Source organism: Rhamphochromis longiceps, linkage group LG8 (genome assembly GCF_057381845.1).
Source record: "Rhamphochromis longiceps isolate RC_006_pf linkage group LG8, R_longiceps_female_GT1.1, whole genome shotgun sequence".
NCBI classification, from domain to species: domain Eukaryota; kingdom Metazoa; phylum Chordata; class Actinopteri; order Cichliformes; family Cichlidae; genus Rhamphochromis; species Rhamphochromis longiceps.
In genome coordinates this window covers 17,034,706-17,058,988 of record NC_140564.1, presented here as the reverse complement: position 1 = coordinate 17,058,988, position 24,283 = coordinate 17,034,706, and the positions used below count along the sequence as shown (strand labels likewise).

The 24,283-nt window shown below is 38.7% G+C and overlaps 1 protein-coding gene and 2 long non-coding RNA genes across 4 annotated transcripts; 2 read left to right on the top strand and 1 right to left on the bottom strand.

Moving 5' to 3' along the window:
• The first annotated feature begins 37 nt into the window (after positions 1-37).
• nlrc3 (NLR family, CARD domain containing 3) lies at positions 38-21,886 on the top strand. Its single transcript, XM_085415274.1, has 19 exons — positions 38-287; positions 2,486-2,641; positions 9,765-10,028; positions 10,664-12,410; positions 12,482-12,568; positions 12,810-12,893; positions 13,746-13,829; positions 13,929-14,012; positions 14,085-14,168; positions 14,442-14,525; positions 14,676-14,759; positions 15,674-15,757; positions 16,144-16,227; positions 16,773-16,856; positions 17,090-17,173; positions 17,259-17,342; positions 20,662-20,745; positions 21,096-21,179; positions 21,255-21,886. The coding sequence occupies exons 2-19, from the start codon at positions 2,530-2,532 to the stop codon at positions 21,343-21,345; spliced, it is 3,393 nt and encodes a 1,130-aa protein (XP_085271400.1). The 5' UTR covers positions 38-287; positions 2,486-2,529; the 3' UTR covers positions 21,346-21,886.
• Positions 3,936-6,744, top strand: LOC146663391 (uncharacterized). 2 transcript variants are annotated; one of them, XR_014913021.1, is made up of 4 exons: positions 3,936-4,733; positions 5,119-5,297; positions 5,519-5,600; positions 6,126-6,744. It is a non-coding gene; the product is annotated as an uncharacterized LOC146663391 (long non-coding RNA). The 2 variants fall into 2 exon arrangements; XR_014913022.1 differs by having other exon boundaries at positions 5,474-5,600.
• On the bottom strand, positions 6,432-8,215 carry LOC146663390 (uncharacterized). The gene is made up of 2 exons (XR_014913023.1): positions 7,831-8,215; positions 6,432-7,034 (listed from the first exon to the last, which is right to left on the bottom strand). It is a non-coding gene; the product is annotated as an uncharacterized LOC146663390 (long non-coding RNA).
• Positions 21,887-24,283: the final 2,397 nt, after the last annotated feature.

Below are 24,283 nucleotides of genomic sequence, written 5' to 3'. Positions count from 1 at the left end.
CACAGTGCAAAAATGCAGATGAGGCACGACACCGGAAAGGAGGTGCAGCACGAAGCGAATCTCCAGCAGCAGACTTTAGACCTACTTCAGCTGCTGTGTGTTTGAGGCTCACTTCACTCGCCTGCCAACTCAAAGTTGTATTATAATCTTTAAAGATCCGTCAAATTTGCACTTCTACTCTTCAGATATGTGTTTTCTGTGATAATCATGTGGCTACTTTATGAGACCGCGGTAAAGGAAGCATCTTTCATCCTTTGAAACGTTCAGACAACCTCCTCTAACCCATGGTGAGTCACTCGAGTTTTCCTACTTTTTTTGCTACAGAGCGTCTGACTTCATGCCTTCAGCAGCTTAAAGAGTCGTAAACGTTACTTTTCCATCATGGCTTTGAGTCAGCATCAGCTCCTGCTAGTGAAAATAAAGTATGCATAATCTTAACAGGCTTTCACTTACTTTTACTATAAAATATGATACATTTCCAGCAAACTCATATTCCTGGGTTTTAATTCTTGCTGTGTAATGCTGGCATTCTTGAATCAGCACATTGTGCTACTGTAATGTGTGTTTTTGCTGCTGCTACCAAATACTGTAGTTTGGAAGATTTCATGCTGTGAGTCTCCTAATGATCTTTACTGACTTATCTGTGCTGGATGGCCTTTTAACAGTGACGTGTACTTTATTTTGTATACGACATAGTTCCGAAATATCACATGTAGGACCTTCTTATGAGGCTGCTAAGGATATAAATTTTACTCTGGCTACTAAAACTGTGTCTTCCTTTTAGAGACATGATGCAATGAGCAACAAACCACACAGGAAAACATTTGCAGTTTCCCGTTTTCTCGGCACAACCTCAAACAAAACTTGAATTTTTGTTTGCACTACTTTCACTCCGCTTTAGTAAAATCGCAGCGGAAACAAGAAGAAGCTCCTTTCACACTTTTCATGTTCATGCAACAAACTGTCAGCTTAATAATGTTTAATAAACTGCGCACAGTGCAGGGAGAAGATATTTACTTTTATCACACAAGGCAAGGTAGATATGGGTACTTCTTTCCTTTAACAAAAGAAACGGCTGTTTAAAAGCATTTTGTATTTACTTGGGTTATCGTTGTCTATTATTTAGATTTCTTTCCTGATCTGAGGCCATTTAAGTGTAACATGCAAAAAAACTAAGAATACAGGAAGGGGGCAGATACTTTTTCATGTGTATAGTTTACATATTTGCCTGTTTAATAGTATGTTTGTCTTCTGCAAAGTGCAGGATGTGCACCAAGCACAACATGACCGTAAATCTGGTTATTTGAAAGGCTGTGCACACTCATGGTTAAACCAGTGGGTGTTTCCAGAGGACTAAACTTGAAAGACCTGGGCACATTGTGCTCATTTCATTTGTCATTAATTTATAAAATCTTCTTGGTTGTTGAAGTTTGGGGATAATATGTAACTCCCCAGCAAAGCTGCATCAGCTTAAAAGAGGCAAACACTGCACAGGATCACCGGCAATGTCTAGTAAAGGGATAATAGATTCTTAGTCCATGTTGTCGTGTCAAAAATAGGCACAAAGACCACTGGAAAAATGGCTTACTGAAATACAGTTTCAATAAGATATAGACAAAACCGACAATGAGCACCCCCGGGGGATAAACAGACTTTAATATAATCGAGCAGCACCAGCGACTTGGGTCCTTGGGGGGCGGGCAACCTGAATTTATTGAGAAGGGTCTTTCAAGATAACTTAATCAGTAAGTTCCACTCCGTGGTCTATCCTGGCAAAAGAAAAAGATCAAAAAGTCTGATTCTTCTGGTTCTCTACCTATTCCTCATCTCTCATGTAGATCCATTGCTCATAACCCTCCTACAGGGCCCTGCAGACTTGTGTATCCCAAGCCAGTTAGCACATCCTTCTGCCCTGAGAAAGGCCTTAAGGGGGTGCAGGTGGTGTTTGTCTCCTGCTGTGTTCAGAGTCACAAAATCTGCATGTGGTGAAGTCTTCATACAATATCAACACAAACAACAACAAACACAGTGTTCAACTTGTGCTTGTGTTCTCATAAGCTCTCATAAGCATGTGTTACTGAGGTGAATGCAGGTGTACCTTTTTAATAAACACACTGATTAATTGGAGGTGATTAAGTAAATAATAATGATGCTCTGCACACATATTTCTAAAGGAACTGGTCAAAATGATAATGATGATGCTTTAGACTTTGAGTTAAAGGCGAAAATTCATCGTTAACAATGTGCAAAAAGTTTTTATTAAACTCTAATTAGCAGTTTAATTTCTCACTTTTATTATAAATATGTATTAGGGTTAATAGTAGCAGTGTTATACAGCAAACTCTTCTTCAGAGCTTCAGCAGGATGACTGAAGGCGAAACTTGTTTGATTGGCTTAACCCCCATTGATCACAGCCCATAATGTTCGGTTGCATGCAGTAAGTAATGTGTGTGTGTGTGTGTGTGTTTGTGTGTGTGTCACATAGATAAAAGCAGGAGCATCAGCGGTAGACATATATCAGAGTTTCTCATGGAGAAGACACATTACGATTCTATCCTGGACCGAAGCAAACGCATTACGTGGCAGGACGACTGCTATGTGGATCTTCAGTCTACGACCTCATCGCAAGCAGAAACGGAGGGTAAGAGTCGAAGCCACTGTGTCTGTAACGGTTTATTTAGCCTTTCAAAATATTTTTTTTGCAAAAATTTAATAGTGATCATTCAGACAGCAGCATTTAGTTCAATAAGTCATCATCAGTGGAACTAAAGTGTACAAATACTGGCATCTACATACATACAGGTTTATTTATATATATATATATATATGAATAATGGAGATCTTTCAGGGTCAGACTGAGGTCTCCAGTCCTCAGTGGCTCTTCATTCATCTCTGTGCGACCTCTATAATCCTGTCCCTGTTCTTCTATGTATATGTATATATATATGTGATATATATATATATATGTATATGTATATATATATGTGATATATATATATATATGTATATGTATATATATATGTGATATATATATATATATATATATATATATATATATATATATATATATATATATATATATGTGATATATGTGTGTGTGTATATATATATATATATATATATATATGTGATATATATATATATATATATATATATATATATATATGTGATATATGTGTGTATATATATATATATATATATATATATATATATGTGATATATGTGTGTATATATATATATATATATATATATATATATATATATATGTGTATATATATATATATATATATATATGTGATATATGTGTGTATATATATATATATGTGTGATATATGTGTGTATATATATATATATATATATGTGATATATGTGCACATATATCACATATATATATATATATATATATATATATATATATGTGATATATGTGATATATGTGTGTATATATATATATATATATATATATATATATATATATATGTGATATATGTGCACATATACATCTTTGTGGTATGAACACATATATCAAGGTTATCAGCACTGATATTGCTTCATTTTTATTTGATTCCATTTATATCTCAGTACCCTCGATCTCTCCCTGTCTATCTGTTTCAGCTTGCCGTGTTTTTCTTGTTGTCTGTCCTCGTCCTGCGCTGCTGTTCTTTTGTTAAAAATACAATTTATGAATTGACCAAAAAGGACGTAGTGTGTCAGTGATAATGGCAGGATCATAAAATTGACTTTAAATGAAGTAGTTATTTTAACATTAGCGGTGCACATCGTATTCTACTATTATCAGCAGTGTTGAGCTGCAGAGGTGTCATCTGTAGGACAATCTGATCTCTGTGGTTTAGCTTTCAAGTCTTTGTTTCACCATATGGTTCGCAAACAAGACAACAATGTTATCACGATTCAAGATGCCGACTTCTATGGAACTCCAAAGTGTTCAAAATTAAATAAATAAATAGGTCAAGATGAAATAAATAACTATGTGAATAAATAAGACACAGATATGTAATGTGAGAATGATATTGTGAAATCATGGAACACATTTTGAAAACAATGCTCATTATTGTGAAATATATTACATTCTGCTATATAAATTTACTTATTATTGTGAAATATTATTTCATGGTCATTATTTTTCACAATAACAGAGATTATTCCTGAGGCATTTTATTTATTTCCAGCCGTTTTTATTCCAAAATGACCTTTTTTCAAAGTCAGTCTTTATTTCAAAATCCCGTTTTTCCCGATGGTCTATTTATTTCATAATGCGACTTTTCAGCAGAATGACTTTGTCTGTCAATCAAGAGAGACAGGGCGGAGCCAGTTGTGTGATTGGTTGCTCCTTTACTCAGACATAAGTAATAGCACATGAATTGTCGATTTAGGTTTAATGGTGCAATGCGTCTCCTATGCAGCTGGCGGCAGTATGCAGCTCAAAATAAACTTAAGGCACCGACAAATGCAAAACACTGGGCGCGAATAACGTTACAGGTGTATCAATTCTTGTGAAGGGCATGGCTGCAGGAAACAAGTCCGTTTCTGAGTTACTCAAAGAACTTGCTAACCGCTTAGATTGAACGTCTTCACCTCAGTCTGAGTATTGCAGCAGTGTACTGGAGATGAAGTGGTCCCTGGTCCAAGTTCTCATCACAACCGCACAGTGTTAACGTTAGCAAATGCTAACGCTATCACAGCTAGCTCCACTCCACGAAACGCTGTTCAGGGTAAGTAACGATATGTTATTATTGCTTGGTTAGTCTGTCTGTCTGCCAAAAATGAGCTTTTTAATCAGTTTAGTCACAGATTTTTTTTAATACTGTTTTTTATCATAGCAAAGAATTCTATAAATTAGGTAAGAGAAAATAATTGTCTTCTGGGTTAATGTCTGTATTACTATTTACATTGTTGTAGGTAATAGTTATTCATGACTGTTTTAAAGTGGCTTATCTTCTGTGCTAATATGGAAGACAAGTAATCTATGTGAAAGAAAAGAAAGCAATTTTAGTTCAACGTAGTGATTTTGTAAGTGGGTATAATTTGAAAATGCTTTTACTAGTATAGTGGATGTTCTTTAAATATTTAACATTTAAAGTGTGTGTCACTTTACAGACTCCAACTTCAGTTTTGGTTTGGTCTCACCGTTGTAGGTCATAACACAAACAAGTCGTCAAGTCAAGCAGCTGAGGAAAGGGCTTAAGGAAACCATGGTATGGCCGCTTCTGACAGAAAGATCAGACATCATTCCTCTTTTCTTACCAAGGGAATCAGAGACTGCTCCCTGTTGTGAGGTAAGGTCAGGTCACATCTTTTAACATCTGAATAGTAAAGGTATTTGGTTAATTTATGAAGGATGAACATTAATTGTTGACACAAAACACCAATATACTGTTTTGTATGCTTGGGTTAGTTGAACAGTTGGGTTACATTTAATAAAAATACACCTAATGTTGCTGATGCTCTTAAGACTACAAGATAAGTAAAGCTATAAAATGACTGTGGCCTGCCACAGAAGATGAAGATGAGGAAGAAGAGGAATGCTCTCGAGGATAAATGCAGAGTGGCAGGTTACCTTCGGTCCTTCATTGAAAATGGTAAGTCTGCTGCGATAGGTATTTTGCCATTGGTTTTCTCTGATTATACTTTGGTAAATTACATACAGTCCAGTGATCTTGGGTCATTAACAAAGTACACTATAGTAGAGCTGGGCGATATGAGATTTTTTCATATCACGATATATATATATTTTTTTATAAAAGGACAAGAGCGGTGAGGTCTAGCACAATAGTTTAATTTTTCTATTGAGAAAAAGTTATTTCGCAATACATATCGTTATCGTTCTATCGCCCAGTTCTACACTATAGTATAATTTTGTTTTGTTATTTGCTCCATGCAATACATAAGTGGTGGCATTATCAGTTGCACTAGAATTGTATGTAGACTACTTTTAGCTTTGTTAACATAAAAATATCTATAAAAGCTACAACAGCAATTTGAGTGGGGCAAAAATGTCTGGTGCCCTGTATGTAAGTGGTCATCTTTTATGGTATTTCTCTATAAAAGATTCAAAATAATGAATATAGGATGTCATTATAGTTTAAAACAATCTTCTGTTGCAGCATCTTGTGCACAACAAAAAGCCCTCAAGTTTTGGACAGGATGGGAAGTCTTGCCGAGAAATGACTGTGGAAGTGGTCAACAGCAATCTTCCAAAGTCTTCCACCGGTTTTGAAGTACTACGTCTTCCTGCACACTACTGTACCTATGAGTCATTTCTAATGGACATTCAGGTGTGTCTCAACTCTACTGACTCAGGTTTTGGTCTGGTTTACGATTGATTCCATAACCACATGGTAAAATTAGACCATTTCTTATTTCTTGCATCACATTACTGTACTCGGTGTTCAAAGAAACGGACAATCTAGTGAGTTCTAGTTCTTTTTAATACACTTGACAGTGAAAAATACAGAGTACAGGTGTGCATTTATGGCTTTTTTAATATAAACTGATGAAGAGTTCAGATATCAAAATCAGTTGTTCACTGTACATTATAAATTACACAATATGTTTTGTTTATACTCGCTACTGATACAAAAAAAATTTCTAGAAAAAATTATTTGAATTAAGATGTTACACTACTGTACTGTGTTCATTGTATTAAATCTGCTCAGAGTTGACATGTACTGTATATCCAACCAAGAAATGAATATCATTAAAGTGACAGCTGTATAAAACAAATCCTGTTTTATAGCCACTCACTGTTTTGTTGAAAATGAAATTGGTTATGCTGTTTTGAGTCAGTATTAGCTACAAAGTTGTAAAAATTAAAAAAAAAAAAAAAAATCCTCCTGACATAGAAACTGATTAAATGTAATAATGTCTTTCTACAAGTGATTCTGAAGTATTGGTAGCACAGCAGGGTCTTGTTCATTCAGTGCATCTGGGAGCTGAATCTCAGGAATGGTGATCTCATTTGATGGGCGGCGATTATGTTGTCCTGTCCAGTCCACACCATAATCCTCATCAACCTGAAAGAGCATGCACATGTTTTAAATCTAAACTGAAGAGGTGTTTCCTGCAGCTGTTCCTAGATGGACTTATTGAGTCTGCCAGGGCCTATGTGAGTTGCTTAGGCATTGGCTACCAACTAATTATTCATTCACCCATTCTAGGTCAGGATTGGTTCTCTTCAGGTATAACAAATTTAACTTTGTTTAAAGTATTGCCATCTATACCTGACAGGTGGGATAAAAGAGAATGGCTTGGGAGGCGCACAGCAAATCTCAAAGTTTTCCAATTAATGCTGAAAGAACCAAGGATGTAAATGTATTCTTGTTTTAGCTTTGCCGAAGACACCAGAGAAAGTATGATATCTATAATGCTGCTGAAATAGACAAAACCATTTCAATAAACTCGCTATTTAACATCAACCTTGTTATGCGTTATCAGAGAACAATCAACTGCAAACAGCAATGAAACATTCAACTATGTACTATTTAAAGCACTAATGACCCTGTTGTCTAACAAGATGTGATAAGTAAGTAGACTGTGGAAAGCTGGTAGGTCTACTCTCTGTGTAAAAGGTTCCTACAGGCTTCACTGACCCCAGTCTCCGAGTTAACACACTAACAGCTAACACTGCTAAACGTGTCTCAACGCCGAGATGGCGCCGATAGCTTTAGCCGTAGCTGCCCCACTTAGTTTAGACAGTAACAAAAAAAAGTAAGCGATAATAATTCATTGTCAAACGTCATAATTAAGGTCAACATCTAAACAATGCTGTGTACAGAATCACACAGGTGCTCAATTACAGCATAAACTTACCTTAGACCTTCCTCCGTCATTTTCCTCCTAATTGTGCTCGGAGACACAGAAAACGTATCGGCAATTACCCCGATGGTTATCCCGGACAGCACTAAAATGTCCTGAGTGCTGCACCGGGATTTCTAGACGTGGACGGCCAACATTTGAAGACTGTTCTTCCTCGGCGTATTCCAAACGAACACGGTGCTGAATTGCTCTTAAACCTTCGACAATGCTGTCATCGATGCTAAGATTTTGAAGAGCAATTATCATCCAGACATTTCAGAAACATCATCTAAACGACTCAAAACAGTATCTACAGGTAAATGATCCCTCTCTGATTTGCTTAAATGAGCAGAACTGGCTGAAGTTCACACCAGTCCGCCATCCTCCGTGACTTTTGACCTAGCACGCTGTTGCTAGCTGTAGCAACCGTCCGCGGAGCCGGTATCCAGGAAAACTAGTCGATGGTAAACGATAAGCCAATAGGTGCAAAGGTCCAGCCCACTTACATTGATTGACAGACAAAGTCATTCTGCTGAAAAGTCGCATTATGAAATAAATAGACCATCGGGAAAAACGGGATTTTGAAATAAAGACTGACTTTGAAAAAAGGTCATTTTGGACTAAAAACGGCTGGAAATAAATAAAATGCCTCAGGAATAATCTCTGTTATTGTGAAAAATAATGGCCATGAAATAATATTTCACAATAATAAGTAAATTTATATAGCAGAATGCAATATATTTCACAATAATGAGCATTGTTTTCAAAATGTGTTCCATGATTTCACAATATCATTCTCACATTACATATCTGTGTCTTATTTATTCACATAGTTATTTATTTCATCTTGACCTATTTATTTATTTAATTTTGAACACTTTGGAGTTCCATAGACTTCTGCTGTTGGAGAAGAGAATAAGTAGAATTGCATTACAGAAAACAGAATTGTTCTTTTACAAATATGCAAAAATGTTCTAGGTTTACCTCAGTCTGGCAGCTTTATACCTGAAAAAGCGTTAAAGTGTGGCGATGTTCATACTGTGTGCAGTCACAGGTGCTGTTTATGGTTAGTGTGTTTAGCCTGTCACCTAGTAACCATTAACAAAACTTTGAAACAGTGCTCACCACGTCCGCTCGAAAATTTCCTGTAGGGGCAAACCCTAATACTTCTCAGTAAGTTTGCAGGTTTTTAAAAAATCACTTTGATCTCCATCCAACCATCCAGCCGTATGTCGGCTCCGAGCAGCAGTCTGAGCAGAGACTTTGATTGACTTTGAAAGATTAAACAAACCTGTCAATCCTGGGAGTTCATTAGGTAAACACTTGCTTGGACATTCGCCAATTTTTAAGCAGAAGATTTTCTGACTTAGGATTTTTAAGCAAGATCAAAAAAAATGTGCGATCATCGCAGATCCTCAGTTTTCAGGTTTGTATTTCAAGCTCTCCTGTAAACTCGCTGATGCTCTTTATTCTTTCCTGTTATTTTCCCCCTCTTTGTTAGGAAACATTTACACCGTTTCTAAATGACAGCTTGTTGGTTTTGATGTATTATTGAAGTGGTTTTAAGGACACCACAGGCTCCGATTGTGATGTGGTGATTTCTACTTTCCAAGAGGAATGTGAAAATATTTATCTGTCTCTTTGTGTATTACACAACAAAGAAGAAGCTGACGTGTCGGTAATTTTGAGTGTGTGTACACACACACACATATAAAGATTGGGGGGGAAAAATAAATGAGGCAAAGGCATGTTATTTCTTTAAAAATATGGTGTCCTCTTGTGTGCAAAGTCATTTACCATCATCAGACTTTTTAATGAGAATAAATATCCGACAAAAACACAAATAATCCTGCATTGTCCCAGCTTAAGGAAGTATCTTTGCTCATGAGTTAACACCACAATAATCTCATCAATCATAAAAGTCCTAAAAGTGTTCTGTTATTCTTTAGATCTCGGTTGGATCCAAAAGCATCAAGACCAGCTGCAGAGCTTTATTACGCCCTCCTTCCTGGGGGAGATCTTAAACCACATGAGAAACCTGGATGTGCTCAGTTCAGCTGAGGAGACCAAGGTCAAGGAAGCAGGCCGACTGCAGGATCAGGTTAACATGCTCACCACTATTGTCACTGCCAAGGACAGTCAAGGCTCTGACATCCTTCAGGGTTTTATAGAGAGCTCAGATTCTCAGGTTGCCCAGCTCATCATTAACCATGGTAAGAGGCTGCTACTCTCTGTCCTGTGTAATTCTTTAAAATGGTCATGGGGGGTAGTAGCTCAGGCAACGAGTCTGGAGGAACGAAACTGCAAAGAAAATAAATCAATAAAATAATATTCTGTAAGTTCTGTCTGGCTCTGCCGGATGTTTCTTCCTGTTAAAAGGGAGTTTTTCCTTCCCACTGTCGCCAAAGTGCTTGCTCACAGGGCGCCATATGATTGTTGGGTTTTTCTCTGTATGTTTTATTGTAGGGTCTACCTTACAATATAAAGCGCCTAGAGGTTACTGCTGTTGTGATTTAGCGCTGTATAAATAAATTTGAATGGAATTGAATTATTTCCCATTTTTGTTTACTAATTAATAATTTTTAAAATGTTTATTTGTTTACTTGCTTGCATATGGAAATATGTATATGAAATGTAGATATTAATACTTTTTCTGCCAGTTTGGTTCCTCCATAGACGTGCGGCTTTTACAAGTGTTTCTATAGTGTTTAGTGTATGATTGTGTAAGTTTAAATGCAAAGCACTTTTCACTCACTGGGATCAAAGCTTAGTACAAAGTTACTCTTCCATATTAGTGTCCTTTTTCCAGAGAATAACCGATGTGAATTTCTTTTGTTTTTGTCTGTAGATGCCATGGTAAAAGAGCACAAGGAGGTCCTCTTACGCCGATATGAACAGTACAGAGACAGAGACTCAATCAGCTGCCCCAGACTTAACATCTCATCAAGAACCTTACTACTTGTCGATGGACTTTCTGACCTCCAACAAAAGGAGCATGACCTTATGCAGGTGGGAGTGACTCGAGGAGAGAAAAGAAATCATCTTAGGCAGCTGGGGTTAGCAAAATTGTTTGAGCCCCTTACCCGAGTCAGTATGCCCCCTAGGGTCTCCCTCACAGTTGGGGTAGCTGGTATCGGCAAAACAACCTGGGTGAGACACTTTGTCCGGCAGTGGTGCCAAGGGATCATCTGTACAGACATAAACTTTGTGCTACCGTTCACATTTGCCGAGCTGAACTTGCTGGACAAGCTTTCTGCTGAGAGGCTGGTGAAAATGGCTTTTCCTCATATATCTGATCCCAGTCTGGTCCTGAACAGCTCCTGTCGGACTCTGCTCATACTTGATGGTTTGGACGAATTCCGCTGCAAATTAAATTTTTCCGACGCAGCTTCTTGCAGCGACCCAAAAAAAGAAGTGCCTATTGACGACTTAGTTACCAACATCATTCGAGGGAATCTGCTTCCCGATATAGCAGTCTGGGTGACTTCCAGGCCAAGAGTAGCTTCCCTTATCCCCGGAGGTCTGGTTGACAGGGTGACTGAGATCCCAGGATTTAGTCCTAAGGATATAGAGATCTTTCTGAATCACCATTTCTCTGAGAAGGATTTTGCCAGGAAAATATGGTCACACTTGGAATCCAATAAGATCTTGATGGTGATGTGCTACATACCCTGCATTTGCTGGATAGTAGCTGATACTTTGTTATACATCATGCAGAATGAAGCACAGGAGAGTCTTCCGAGGACTTGCACTGAGCTGTATGCCAATTTCTGTTCAATGAAAGCAGAATTGGGCGAACCAAGAGGCAGAGAGCCTGTAAAAACGGAGCAACTTCACGGGAGCAATCGGAAACTGCTGGGGAATCTCGGACGACTGGCTTTCTATGGGCTTCTTAAACACAAGTATGTCTTCAGTGAACAAGACCTCAAGAACTATGGGATTGAGCTACTGCTGACTCAAAGCAGTCTCGGTTCTGGAGTTCTTGTTCGAGAGGAGTCAACCATCAACACGACGTTCCGCTTCACACATTTGACTCTGCAGGAGTTTCTTGCAGCTACCTTCTACCATGTTTCCTCAAAGCGGGCAATCTTTGACTTGTTCTCTGAGAGCTCCATGTCCTGGCCCAAGATTGGTTTCCAGAACCACTTCAGAAGTGCCTTTCAGCACTCACAACAAGCTGAGGATGGTCACCTGGATGTGTTCGTACGCTTCCTAACAGGCCTGCTGTGCTCAGCTGCAATCAAACCTCTTGCTGGACTTCTGGCCCTCGGGAAAGACGATGGCAACAACAAGGCATGGGCAGCAGGGTTTTTGCAGGGTCTGTTGGTCAGCGGGGGTGCTGTGGTCTCCCTGCGTGCAGTCAACCTAGCTTACTGTTTACAGGAGCTGCAGCACACAGAGATGCTGCGGAGCGTAGAGGAGGATTTACGGCTCAGCAGTCTAGCGGGAAAGTTAACGCGGCCTCACTGTGTGGTGCTGGGTTACCTGCTCCACGTGTCTCCGGAGTGCAACGAACAAACCAACCTGACAGCCTCTCTGAACGCCTCGACAGTGAAATGTTTGCTCCCGCAGCTGCTGTACTGTAGGCATCTAAGGTGAGCTTCTCAACCCAAATACATCCAATAAAAGGAAAACTCCAGATTCAGTGGTTTTATCTGCTCATCAGGTTGGAGAATAATCACTTTAAAGATGATGTCATGGAGTTGCTGGGAAGTCTCCTGAGTGCCAAAGACTGCCATATCCAAAAAATAAGGTGAGCCTTTTTTGTGGTAAAGCATCATACGAGGAACAATTGTTGTTCTGAACAACTGTATCACATCAAGCTGCTTTATAAACTCAGACAAACAGCGGAGCTTTTAAATGAAGTTATGATTGACCTTGCTGATTACTCTCAGTGGTTGTGTGATTGTATGATTGGTGAAAGTATAATTGTGGTTGTAATTATTATTAATACTCGAACAACATAAATACAATTTCTTTTATCCCTCCATCAGTCTGGCGGACAATGCCATCAGCAACAAAGGAGCCAAAGCCCTGAGTCGAGCCCTCTTGGTGAACCGCACGCTGACTTCTCTCAAGTGAGATCTGCAGTGTTTGATGTCTGAATGAACAAATAAAACCTTTTGAGTTCAGTATTTCCAATTATCTGTATATAAAGCTGCTGCCCCCAGGTCTGGAAAGTATATTTTATGGTGTCAGTAGCTAGTTTTAATTCATTTATTACAGACACTCAAAGCCAAGTATGCTCTAGAGGAGCTATTCCCAGTCAAGAGTGCTGTGACCCATTTAATAAAACAGGAAATCCCATGGAGCCCCCCCCCAATCTTAAATCTTCACTCTAATCAAAATACAGGAGTGGGAGTATTAAGGCCAATAGGTGATCCACCTGCCACTGGGACACAAGCGTCAATAAAAGAGCAGTGAATTTAGGTCAGAGTAATATCACTAATAACCACCTCCAAGTACCAGTTTTAATTCACTTTTTATTTAAATCAATTAATATAAATAAGTAACTGTACATTATTATGAGTCATTTCAAACTCAATTTCTTGGGAATCACTGCTCTAGAGCTTGGCTAGCTGTTAGTGTGCAGGGTCTCAGTTTCTCTTGTGTCTAGATTCAAAAACTAAGATGGCAGTGGATAAATTGCTCACACTAAAGCTTTAAAAGATGAGTAACCATGACAACATGGGGGCTACTTCCATCTTTTATATACAGTATATAATGTTTTCCAAAAACAGAACCTTGTAATAAAAATGAGTAATCTGAAATGGGGAAAAGGCTTTTAGTTTTGATGTAGTATAGTCATTCAAGAGTTGATCATAATACTACATAATAATAATGCTAAACCTGCATCTTATAATTTACATCTTATTATTGCTAAGTAGAGTTTTAGTAAATCATCTAATGACCTGTTTATGTTGTTTTAGTCTTCGGAATAACAACATCGGCTCCAAAGGTGCAAAGTTCCTAGCAGAGGCTCTGAAAATGAACCAAGTCCTGACATCAATCAAGTTGAGTATAATTGCTCTACAGCTTAACTGACACACCCAGAATTCCAGTTTATTTACTCTAGTTGGTGTATTTGCTCAATTTCCCCGACTTCTCATCAGCTTTCAGAACAACGCCATCGAGGAGGAGGGTGCTCAGTCGCTTGCAGAAGTGCTGCAGTGCAACCGCAAACTGGTGTCTCTGAAGTGAGTTTGGTCTTGTTTACAGATGTTGTTTTAATGAATGTTCTGTAGATTAATGTGCATCTTTTTTTTTAGTATACGGAAGAATACAATCGCAGCAGGTGGAGCCAAAAGGATTGCAGAAGCACTGAAGACCAACCGGACTCTCACAAAGTTGATGTAATGCAGAATTAATATTAATTCAGTGATCTTGGAGATAATGTACTGAACTTCTAGGCCAGAACATTTAAAGACTAAAAGTTAATCATTACTTCTTCACATTTTTGCAGATTGATGATGAGGTGTACAGTTATGATAGCTCATTGACACACTTGTTTGTTACTAGGCTTCATTTGATCTTGTTTACCACCACACCTGAACCTGGTTCACATACTGATAACTCAGGTTTTCTTTCTCCTAATGTGTCGGGTGTATTTGTGTTCTTGTCTGCAGCCTTTGTGGTAATCAGCTTGGGGATAAAGGGACGGTAGCTCTGGCCGAGGCTTTGGCGGTCAACCACACTCTTCTCTCACTCCAGTTAGTATCTTCTGCCCATGAGTGCAATGCAAATGCATTTTAATAGTGTGGGAAGTGACATTTCAATTCATGCACCACAGAAGGGGAAATGGTGTTTGCTTTGAATGCTATTCATTACAGCTGCATTTAACTTTTCATCTCTTTTCATAGACTTCAGAGTAACTCGATCAGCAACAAGGGCATGACAGCCTTAACCAAAGCACTGAGGCTGAACCATGGCCTTGTCTCCTTGAAGTAAGGACCAAGCTTAAAGTTTCACTCTGTTTCCCTGTTTGTATTTGTGCATTAACCCAAGAATATTTTGTCTTTTTTGGGAGAACGTGATTTTCCAACAAGCAGCTGTCAGTTAAACTCAGAAGAGAGTTACTTTAGCTAAGAAATTATTTAAAACGCTGATGTTATTTTGAGCTTTAGGAGACCAATCAGTGATCAGGGTCAGTTATTTGTCTTACTTAGCTTCAGTAGGCATCTTGAAGTCCAGTTTCTTTTAGAAGTTTCCTGGCGAAGGCTACGTTAGCGTTGTTATTCTTGAATGTGGTTATTTGCACCTTCATTTTAAACCCTCTCTATTTCCATTCATCAAGGCATGTGTTTACTGCAGACTGATATTTATACGCCTACCTCCTTGAAAAACAGTTTTGACTTGGTTAGATGTTTTAAAGGTGTTTGGTTTTTTTTTCCTTTAACCATGGAAATAATTCTGTCATCATCCACTTTAGTTGTCTTCTGTGGTTTTTCTGGTTTTTTTTGTTGTGGAGCAGGGGGGCTTTGCGTAAAGATGGCTGTAATTCCTGATTATTTAAGGCACAACTTTTGTTAAACACCTTAAAAGAAAACTGAAAGTCTGCACATCATTCACACTTGATTATTTGATATAAAATCCACTGATGTGGTGTGCGGAGGCAAAATGACAAATATTGTCTCGCTGTTCAAAAACCTATAAAACTAATTGTATCATATGTGCAGTATATCTTATCTGTTAGACACATGTGATCAGTATTCATATTTTGTGTCTCAAAAAAGGGAGTAAAAAAAGCCTCTCTTTGGAAAAGGTTTGCCAAATTGGCAGTATCTTGGCATTTTAGTGGCTGTAAAGTTGTCATGCTTGTGTCTTATGTCACTTTTCATGTGTTTTTCTGTCTATTTAGTCTGAGGGAGAACTCCATTGGGGTAGAGGGAGCAAAGAACATGGCCCATGCCCTCCACGAGAACAACACTCTGCAGGACCTCGAGTGAGTCAGCTCGTTAATAGTAGTACAGTATCATCCCTCACAGAACTGCAGGAATACCCAACTGTTCAGTAAATGTCATTCCCCCAGATCATGCCCTGTCATACAATACTGCTGCATGATGAAAAGCACAAAAACTGTGAGATAACTGTTTGTATTGTGTAGCTCTTTGAGGTAATGTGGGGACATTTCCAACCTACTGCAACACTGAGAGCAGCAGCCATATTCTAGTGTTATAATACTTCCTGTAAACACCTTTTTCCAGTGTTATTTTCAAAACTTGAAGCTTCTGTGAAAGCAGACATGTTGAAAACGCTCTGACAGTCTTTGCATTACATACAACAGTGCTCATATTTGTGTTTTTGTTTGCATATTTGTGTGTTTTCCAGTCTCACAGCCAACCTTTTGCATGATGACGGAGTTCAAGCTATCGCTGGTGCAATCAAGTTTAATCGAGGCCTGACCTCCTTGCAGTAAGTGGAGCTTGAATCAGAAATAAACACATCCAAACAGATACACACAAGTCTGAGAGTAGAAGTGGGAGTCTGCACTGCACAGCAACCGATGCATTCTCAGTGATGTAATAAAGTTCTAGTGAACAAAGCAGGATATTTATACCTACATCTTTAAGCACACACTCTACCCATAACCCTGATAAGGACAAGTGGAAGAGAATGAATGGTTAGAGTCTTTGATTCTGAAATGTGGTTGAGCAGAAATTTGAGCTAAATCAAAATAGTAAAGTAAACGATTTGGTTCTTATGTAGCACTTTTCTACTTGAGCTTTTAAAGCGCCTCATTCAACACCCCTCATTCAACCATATTTTTTCGACACCTAAATGCTTTCTAAGATTCACACGTTGATGGACACATGGAGAGCAACTTTAAGGTTCAAGTATACTTCGGCATGCAGAGTAGAGCATCCAGGGATTGAACCAGCAACCTGTTTAATAGATCTTTAATGAATTCAAGTGTATTTGCTTCATACTGGGTCTCTTCTTTTCCTCTCTTTTCACAGTCTGCAGTGGAATTTCATCAAGTCCACGGCCACTAAAGCTCTGGCCCATGCACTCCTCTCCAATTCCACAATGCAACTCCTGGAGTAAGACCAATAAACCTTTTTCACTCCTTTGTTTGTAAATATATCGATCTCAACCAAAATTTCAAAACTCTTTCCTCAAAGCCTGCGCTGATATTACTTTGAGAAAATGACTCGCTCCAGGCTTTGAGTGAACATATTTCATCAGCAACCATGCAATTATGTAAAACTTTATTCGCAAGGCTTTATTGTTATTCATAGCAGTTTCTGTGTGTGCTTCTATCTCCATTCTACAGTCTTCAAGAAAATGCTATCGGGAATGAAGGAGTCACTTATCTTGCTGAGGCTCTGAAAACCAACACGTCACTGCGCACTTTATGGTTGGCATAACGATCATGTCCATCGACAGATCAATCATTTTTGTGGTTGTGGTGGTTGTGACCCTTTTGTGTGACGTCTCTTCAGTCTTCAGGGAGTCTCAGCAGGGATGAGTGGCGCCATTAAAATGGCAGAAGCTCTGATGACCAACCAGACCCTGCAAACATTAGAGTGAGTACAAATTTTACCTTGTGTCAACCTTTCCTTTGTTTTAGCTGCATATCATTGACACGCTCTTCGGCAGTTCAGCTTTGTCAGTTAAAGTTGGCCTAATCAACAGCAGAGTGAAACCAAGCAGCACTCGTTAACTTCTATCTGAAACTAACTGTCTATCTAAACTAACTGCTAGTCTCTTATCTGTCTGCTTCTAAAGATTAATAGCTTTTGATTGGTTCCTGTTATGAACTTTGTTTATCTTCATTTGAGAATCCCAGCATGCAATTTGAATTTACTGATTGCAGTCTGGCAATGTTGTGTCTGCTTGAGGTAGATATTATTTTAAGAAGGCAGTTAGTTGTCTCTAACAGATCACTGACAAGTCACGATTGCGATCACTAGATCAAATGAGTGCGCCTCCCTGGAAATGTTCGTTATTTCCAAATGTTAAACAATAAAAGTGATGATTCATCAGAATACCTCCAGACCTTCTCTTTGTGAATAATGTGAGAAAATTCACCAACTAATCCTCAACCAGATTGAGACTATTTAAGCTCTCGTGCTGCTTGATGATTAAATGACTCAGTGTGTTTTAATGGCAACTTTACTTTTCTTTATTTTTTTTCACATGTAATGACTTGTCTATATTATTGTTGATTTACATTCACTCTGATTTTATAGAGTTAAATTTAAACATACCATAACAATATTACAATACATACAGCCATGTGAAAAAGAAATGCAACAATCCCAGTAATGTGAAAAACACCAAACTGCTTCTATAAGACTTAAGAAGGCAGGTGCTGCTAATCAAATACACTTGATTAACTGATCATCAGCAAGTGCGAGCACCTCTGTGAAAGCAAAGGTTTTGGCATTTTGCTGGTTTGGAGAATTCAGGTGTGTTAACACAATGTCACAGTCTTCCCAAGAGTGAACAGCCCACCAGTTTTCCCTGAGGTCAGACCATGCAGTGCTCAAGGAAACTGCAAAACAAACCAAGAGCTACATCACAGACTCTACAGGCCTAAGCATTAAATTTCATGATGGCGCAATGATAACAAGATTGAACCAGTGTGGCTTGTTCGAAAGGGTTGCCAGGACGACACCTCTTCTCTTTAAGAAGTTGCACAGGTTAGGATAGTAAAGTTGTATTTGAACAAACCACAAGATTTCTGGGACTTTGGACCTCATTTACTAACAATGTGCAATCAAAAATACAGACAAATTAAAATCTGGCTGTCGTAGGAAATTTCTACAGGATGTTTAGAATTACAGTTATTTTTTATTTAAAAAAAAAGCCTTGATATTAGTGCTGGATGTCTTTCAGTCTAATTTCTTGGCCCTCTCTAATGGATGCTGAAAAATAGAATTCAGTGAGTTTATTATCACAGATTGACAGATATGGTCCTCTTTGTTCTTTTTCTCTCATTCAGTTAGACTTTTTTATATCAACTTTGAGTTCCAAGCAAGTCTCAGGGGATGTGATATACAGAGCTACTATTTTGTCAGTAGGAGCCCCACTTTTCATTTTTCTTTTAAACTGTTGAAAACACTCTGGAAAGCTGTGCCTTTTCCTCTTTGGACAATTGTTTAAGTTTCTTCAGTTGGATTTTCTCCTGTTTTCCTCTTTTAGTGGTGCACGGTTCTCTCTTGCAAGATAGTAACTGCTTTCTCTGCTTTACCTGGAAGTACTAGAGTTGGATGTCTTGACTGGTCTCAAGACCACTTTTACGTGGTCTTGATCTTGTCTCGGTCTCGACGGACTTTGGTCTTGTCTTGGTCTCACTGTCTTGATCTTGCTGTCTAATGTGTCATGCGCAAAAGCATCAGCTCTAAGAGCCGTGCTTAGAGAGTGCTTTGTAGTGAATCACAAGAGTCGACTCCCAGTAAGCGAGAGCCGGCTCCTCACTTAATTTCCTTTCACTGCTCAGCTCTCACACAGTGGCTCAGCTATGCTCCAATCCCTCCATATTGTGGCCAATCACATGCGAGGATATAGGATAATATCATTATGTGAAAAACAGAGAGGGTGAGAGACGCGGCAGTCAAGTGGAGTCTGTCTTCCCAGTAAGTGAGTGAGACAGTAGACAGTGGTGAGGAGGGCTGTGCGAGTGCATCACAAAAACACATAAATATGCCCGACACCCGTAAACGAATCAGCATCTGGCTGCAGTTTAAAGACTTTTTCGTCTCGGTCTTTGTCTCGTCTCAACTTTGTCTTGGTCTTGACTTGGTCTTGGTCTTGTCTTGGTCTCGATACCCTCTGATCTTGGTATTGTCTTGGTTTAGGCGGTCTTGACTACAAGTCAAGCACGTACGCCTGAATGACATGGAGACGTGACAATATCCAGATTTTATGGCGATTACAAAGGGCTCTTTGTTCATAAAGAGTCTGATTTATCAACATATAAACTGTGGTAAGAATAAAAACAAGCTGGTGCACGTGTTTCTTAAATCTAAGAGTAATTTTGCATAGCCACTTGTTTGTTTGAATAGAGTAAGAACTCCACGCACATTAAATGAAGCCCATTGTCCTTTAAACAGAAAAGACCAAAGTGGAGATGTTTGGCCACAATGCACAGAGTAACATTTGGGGAAATTTGAACACAGCACAAACACTTCATAACAACTGTCAATCACTGTGTTGGAGGGATGGTGATTTGGCCTTGTTTTGCAGCCACAGGATCTGGACACCTTGCAGTCCTTAGGTCAACCATGACCTCCTCTGTACCTGGAATAATTTTGGAATCAAATATGGGGACCAAAATGCTTCCACAGTGATGTGAGACACTGATAAAAACATGCTGAAATGATTATTCCTGCTAGAGGTGACTCTACAAGCTACTGAAACATGCAATGTAGTTCGTTTTTCATCAGTAATTTGGCATTTTTATTGATCTTATTGTAAATTTAAAATGTAAAATCTCTTTGTTTATTCAAATGGCTTTTTTTGCAGCAGTGAACAAAGATTGGTCAGCGGATTTTAGAATGAGTTGGACTGCTTCTTATTTGCTGAAGTAACCAATACAAACTTTCTTCATTAGTGACTTTTTATCTCAAGATTTTCTTGATGGGTTTGTCATAACCTTTCAGGAACTTCACTAAAAGGATAATTAATTTTTTTTTTTTTGAAGCAACAAAAGAGACAATTAAAATACAATTGCCTCCAGCAGCTCATTGCAAATTGTCGTTTTTAGTCCTGGTAAACAACCAATTTCACCTGTCATTGGACGACACAAGAGAAAAGTGAGAAAAATGATAGAAGGCTCTAGTTTGATGAGACGCTCACCTGGGTGGAGCTCGGCAGCTCATTTTCCACTATGTTTTTCAGTCTGCGTGGGAACACTGTAGGAATGGAGGGAGCCAAGGCCCTGGCCAACGCCTTGAAATCCAACAGAAGCCTCAAGGCGCTGAAGTAAGCACAACTGGAACTTCATTTCATGACATAAACTACATTCGTATATTAAACCTGTGGTAGAAAAGTAAATGCAGCTGCTGATTTCATGCTGCCTGATTTATCTGTTCAATCAGGGCTGAAGTTTATTCTCCCACACTCTCCTCCGCTGTTCATCCATTATTTGGTTAGCTGCAAATAACCCCAGCTACAGAGATGCATGTGTGCTGAACTCCCTGATTTTGTTTTTGTTTTCTTCTGGAATCCAACAGTCATCAATATCCAGACCTTTACATTTGAAATTTAGAGAGTTACTCACAGATATCGCTACATTTGATCAAAAAATAAATCTTCTGTGTGTGATTCATCAGTCTGCAGGAGAACTCTCTGGGCATGGACGGAGCCATATTCATTGCAACAGCTTTGAAGGGAAACCACCAACTGACATACATCAAGTAAGTTTTCTTTTACCGTTTATTTATTGTTATTTACCTGTTTATCGATTTGTCGTATTAAAACTGTTCCTTCAGTTTGCAGGGAAATGGCATTGGAGAATCTGGAGCTAAAGTCATATCTGATGCTATAAGAGCCAGTGCCTCTGGCTGCGTGGTGGACATCTAGCCCACCAGAGAGAGCAGCCGTCACTGAGGAGGGTCATGCTACCAGCACGGGGATAACAGCTGCTGTTGTTATACAAAGCAGATGTAAACTATGTAATTTAACTCATTCTGTATAATAGTTCTGACAAGTTATTTGGTGCATTGCATTTTTATATAGATTCTGTAATATTTATTAGATGACTAAACAGCTGTTTTGAAGCTGCAGTTCAGCTTTAGACAAACACTTGAGAAGCACAATATGTAATGTAATAAACACACATTAAGCTCAGGAAGTTAAAGTAGAGCAGAATTCCTCCATTAAGGTGCCATTTTGTACATTTGCTCTGTTTGCACAATTAAATGTGGCAAAAAAAAAAAAGTAAGTTACTTCAGGAGGACCAAACTGGTTTTATAACCTTTGTTGTTCTATTTGGTTTATTATGCCTGTCTTACAAGTGTTAAATACCAGAAATACTGACATGACACAAATACACTCCAACTGAGCAGAACTGAGTAAAACCTTTTATTTATTCCAATGTTTCTTGTTGCAGTCGACCTTATTGGAAATGAGGCTTTTGGCTATTTTAAGCCTGCATGTTATAGATGCAGTTATTATGATGTTTGGAGCCTCTGAAGACAATGAACTGAGAAGGAGAACATGTATTTAAAATTGTAAGAAGAAAATGATCTGTGTCCTTTGACCCATATTTAATAGTGCTTTGTGGACCATCCAGTTCATTATTTGTCTTGGCTTGTTTAGCTAGCACCTCAGTGTGCCAATAACAGCATATATATATATATATATATATATATATATATATATACACACCTGCGAGGAATGGCACTATGAGCCAGTCCGCACGGAATTTTGTGGCTCAAATTCTAAGGAATGAGGAGCTAATTAACACCCTGGCAAATGCATGTTCTGGCCAACCTAATATTTGTACTAGTGTACCGCATCGTACTACTGATGAAGAAATGTATTCACTTTTTCATCGTGGAAGACCAAATGCAGTGAACCTCTCCGGTCAGATAACCCCTGGTTATCCAGCTAACGTTATGGAGAACGTGCCTTCCACATCACAGGAGTGCCCCACAACAGGTCCCATCTACAATCTTAGGCTACGTTCACACTGCAGGCGAAAGCGCATCAAATCCGATTTTTTTGACCCTATGCGACCCATATCCGATCATGGTATGACAGTGTGAACGGCGCAAATCCGATATTTTCAAATCCGATCTGGGTCACTTTCGTATGTGGTACTGAATCCGATACATATCCGATGTTTTAGAAAGCGACTGCTGTGTGAACGGTCAAGTCGCATTAAATCCGCCTTTTACGTCACCGACACAAGACTGAAGCCAATTATCAGCGCCAGAGAAGACATCGCGAACGCTTCCTGGCCATCCAGTGTAGATGTCAGTGAAAATGTTGGGAAGACAACGTAAACATTTTATTTGTACTGTAATCTGCAGATTCTGACAGAAATCTGCAACTATCCTTTGAAGCACCGCTCCTCTCTAAAACAGCAATAAGGATCATTATTAGGTTATTTACATTATTATGTAAATAACAAAATAACTTATAGCAAAAATTGGGAAACGTGAAGTCCGAAGTCTTTATATTAAACTGGCGTCAAATGTTCTTTTAATTCAGCAACCTAAATTACATTTTAAAACCCCAACTTCCTTCCCTCATCACTAACTGGCCGAGGCAGATGGCCACCCCCATCTCAGAGCCTGGTTCTGCCGGAGGTTTCTCTCTTTTAAAAGTGAGTTTTTCCTTCCCACTGTCGCCAATGTGCTTGCTCTAGGGGGTTCGTTTTTGTGCATTATTGTAGGGTCTTCACCTGACAATATAAAGCACCATGAGGGAAGTGTTGTTGGGGCTTGGCGCTGTTTCTTATCTCAAAATGTCCAATTACAACAGGACATTTTGAGTTAAGAAACAGCGTCAAACCACAAATTAAAATAAAAAAATTAAATTAAAAAAAACAACTGTGACTTTGTGCTTTGTTTCATTTGCTGTAAATTTGCTAAGAATGTAATATAAGATTAGAATAGTGTTTATTTGTCTGCTTATTTATAAGGAACTCCATTAGCTTCCACAACAGTGGTTGCTAGTCTTCCTGGGGCCTAAGCCATCAAATACAATCAATTAAAATATTACACAATAAAGTGGATGCAAAATATCCACAATTTGGCTCTTACATCCACAGTGAGATTTTGCAATTGTGAAAATATAAGCATATAAATATCAATAACACTGAGGCAAAACACACCAATAATGTTGTTTAGATATTCTACTTTCCATGTTCCAGATCCCCAGAATTGATATTTTCACCGAATGGTCTTTTCTGTCTGCCAGTGTGTCATGCAGATTTCAAGATTAATAAGCGCTGACACTCAACCTGACAAAGTGTGAATTTGCCAAGGCCACTGTAACATACTTGAGCAGGGAAGTGGGACGTGGTCAGGTGCGGCCCCTTAGCGCCAAAGTGGTGGCGATTAATGAATATCCCACACCTAAATAAAGGACTTGAACTGTGCAGATTCCTGGGAATGGTAGGTTATTACAGGAACTTCTGCAAAAACTTCTCCTCCATAGTCCAGCCATTAACTGATCTACTTAGTCCAAAAGTGGATTTTATATGAAAGTGCAAAATTCCTCCTCTGCCACACTCCTGGCTGTAATCTAAAGCACAGCGTTAACATAACTTTATGGCAGTTCAGGTACTACCATAAACAAGGTATAGCGTCACATCAGCAGTGACAACATCAGTGACATCGCTTCACGTCCTTTATAAGATTTTTTTTTCCTGATGTGTCATGATTTTTAGTATTCCCCAAAATCCGTAATTAGTAATAAGCTGTTGAAAAATAAAAAGATCACCTTAAAAAAACCTAGTACACATATTCTCTGTGTTTTAATTTGATGCAGGATGAAAGCAAACATGTCA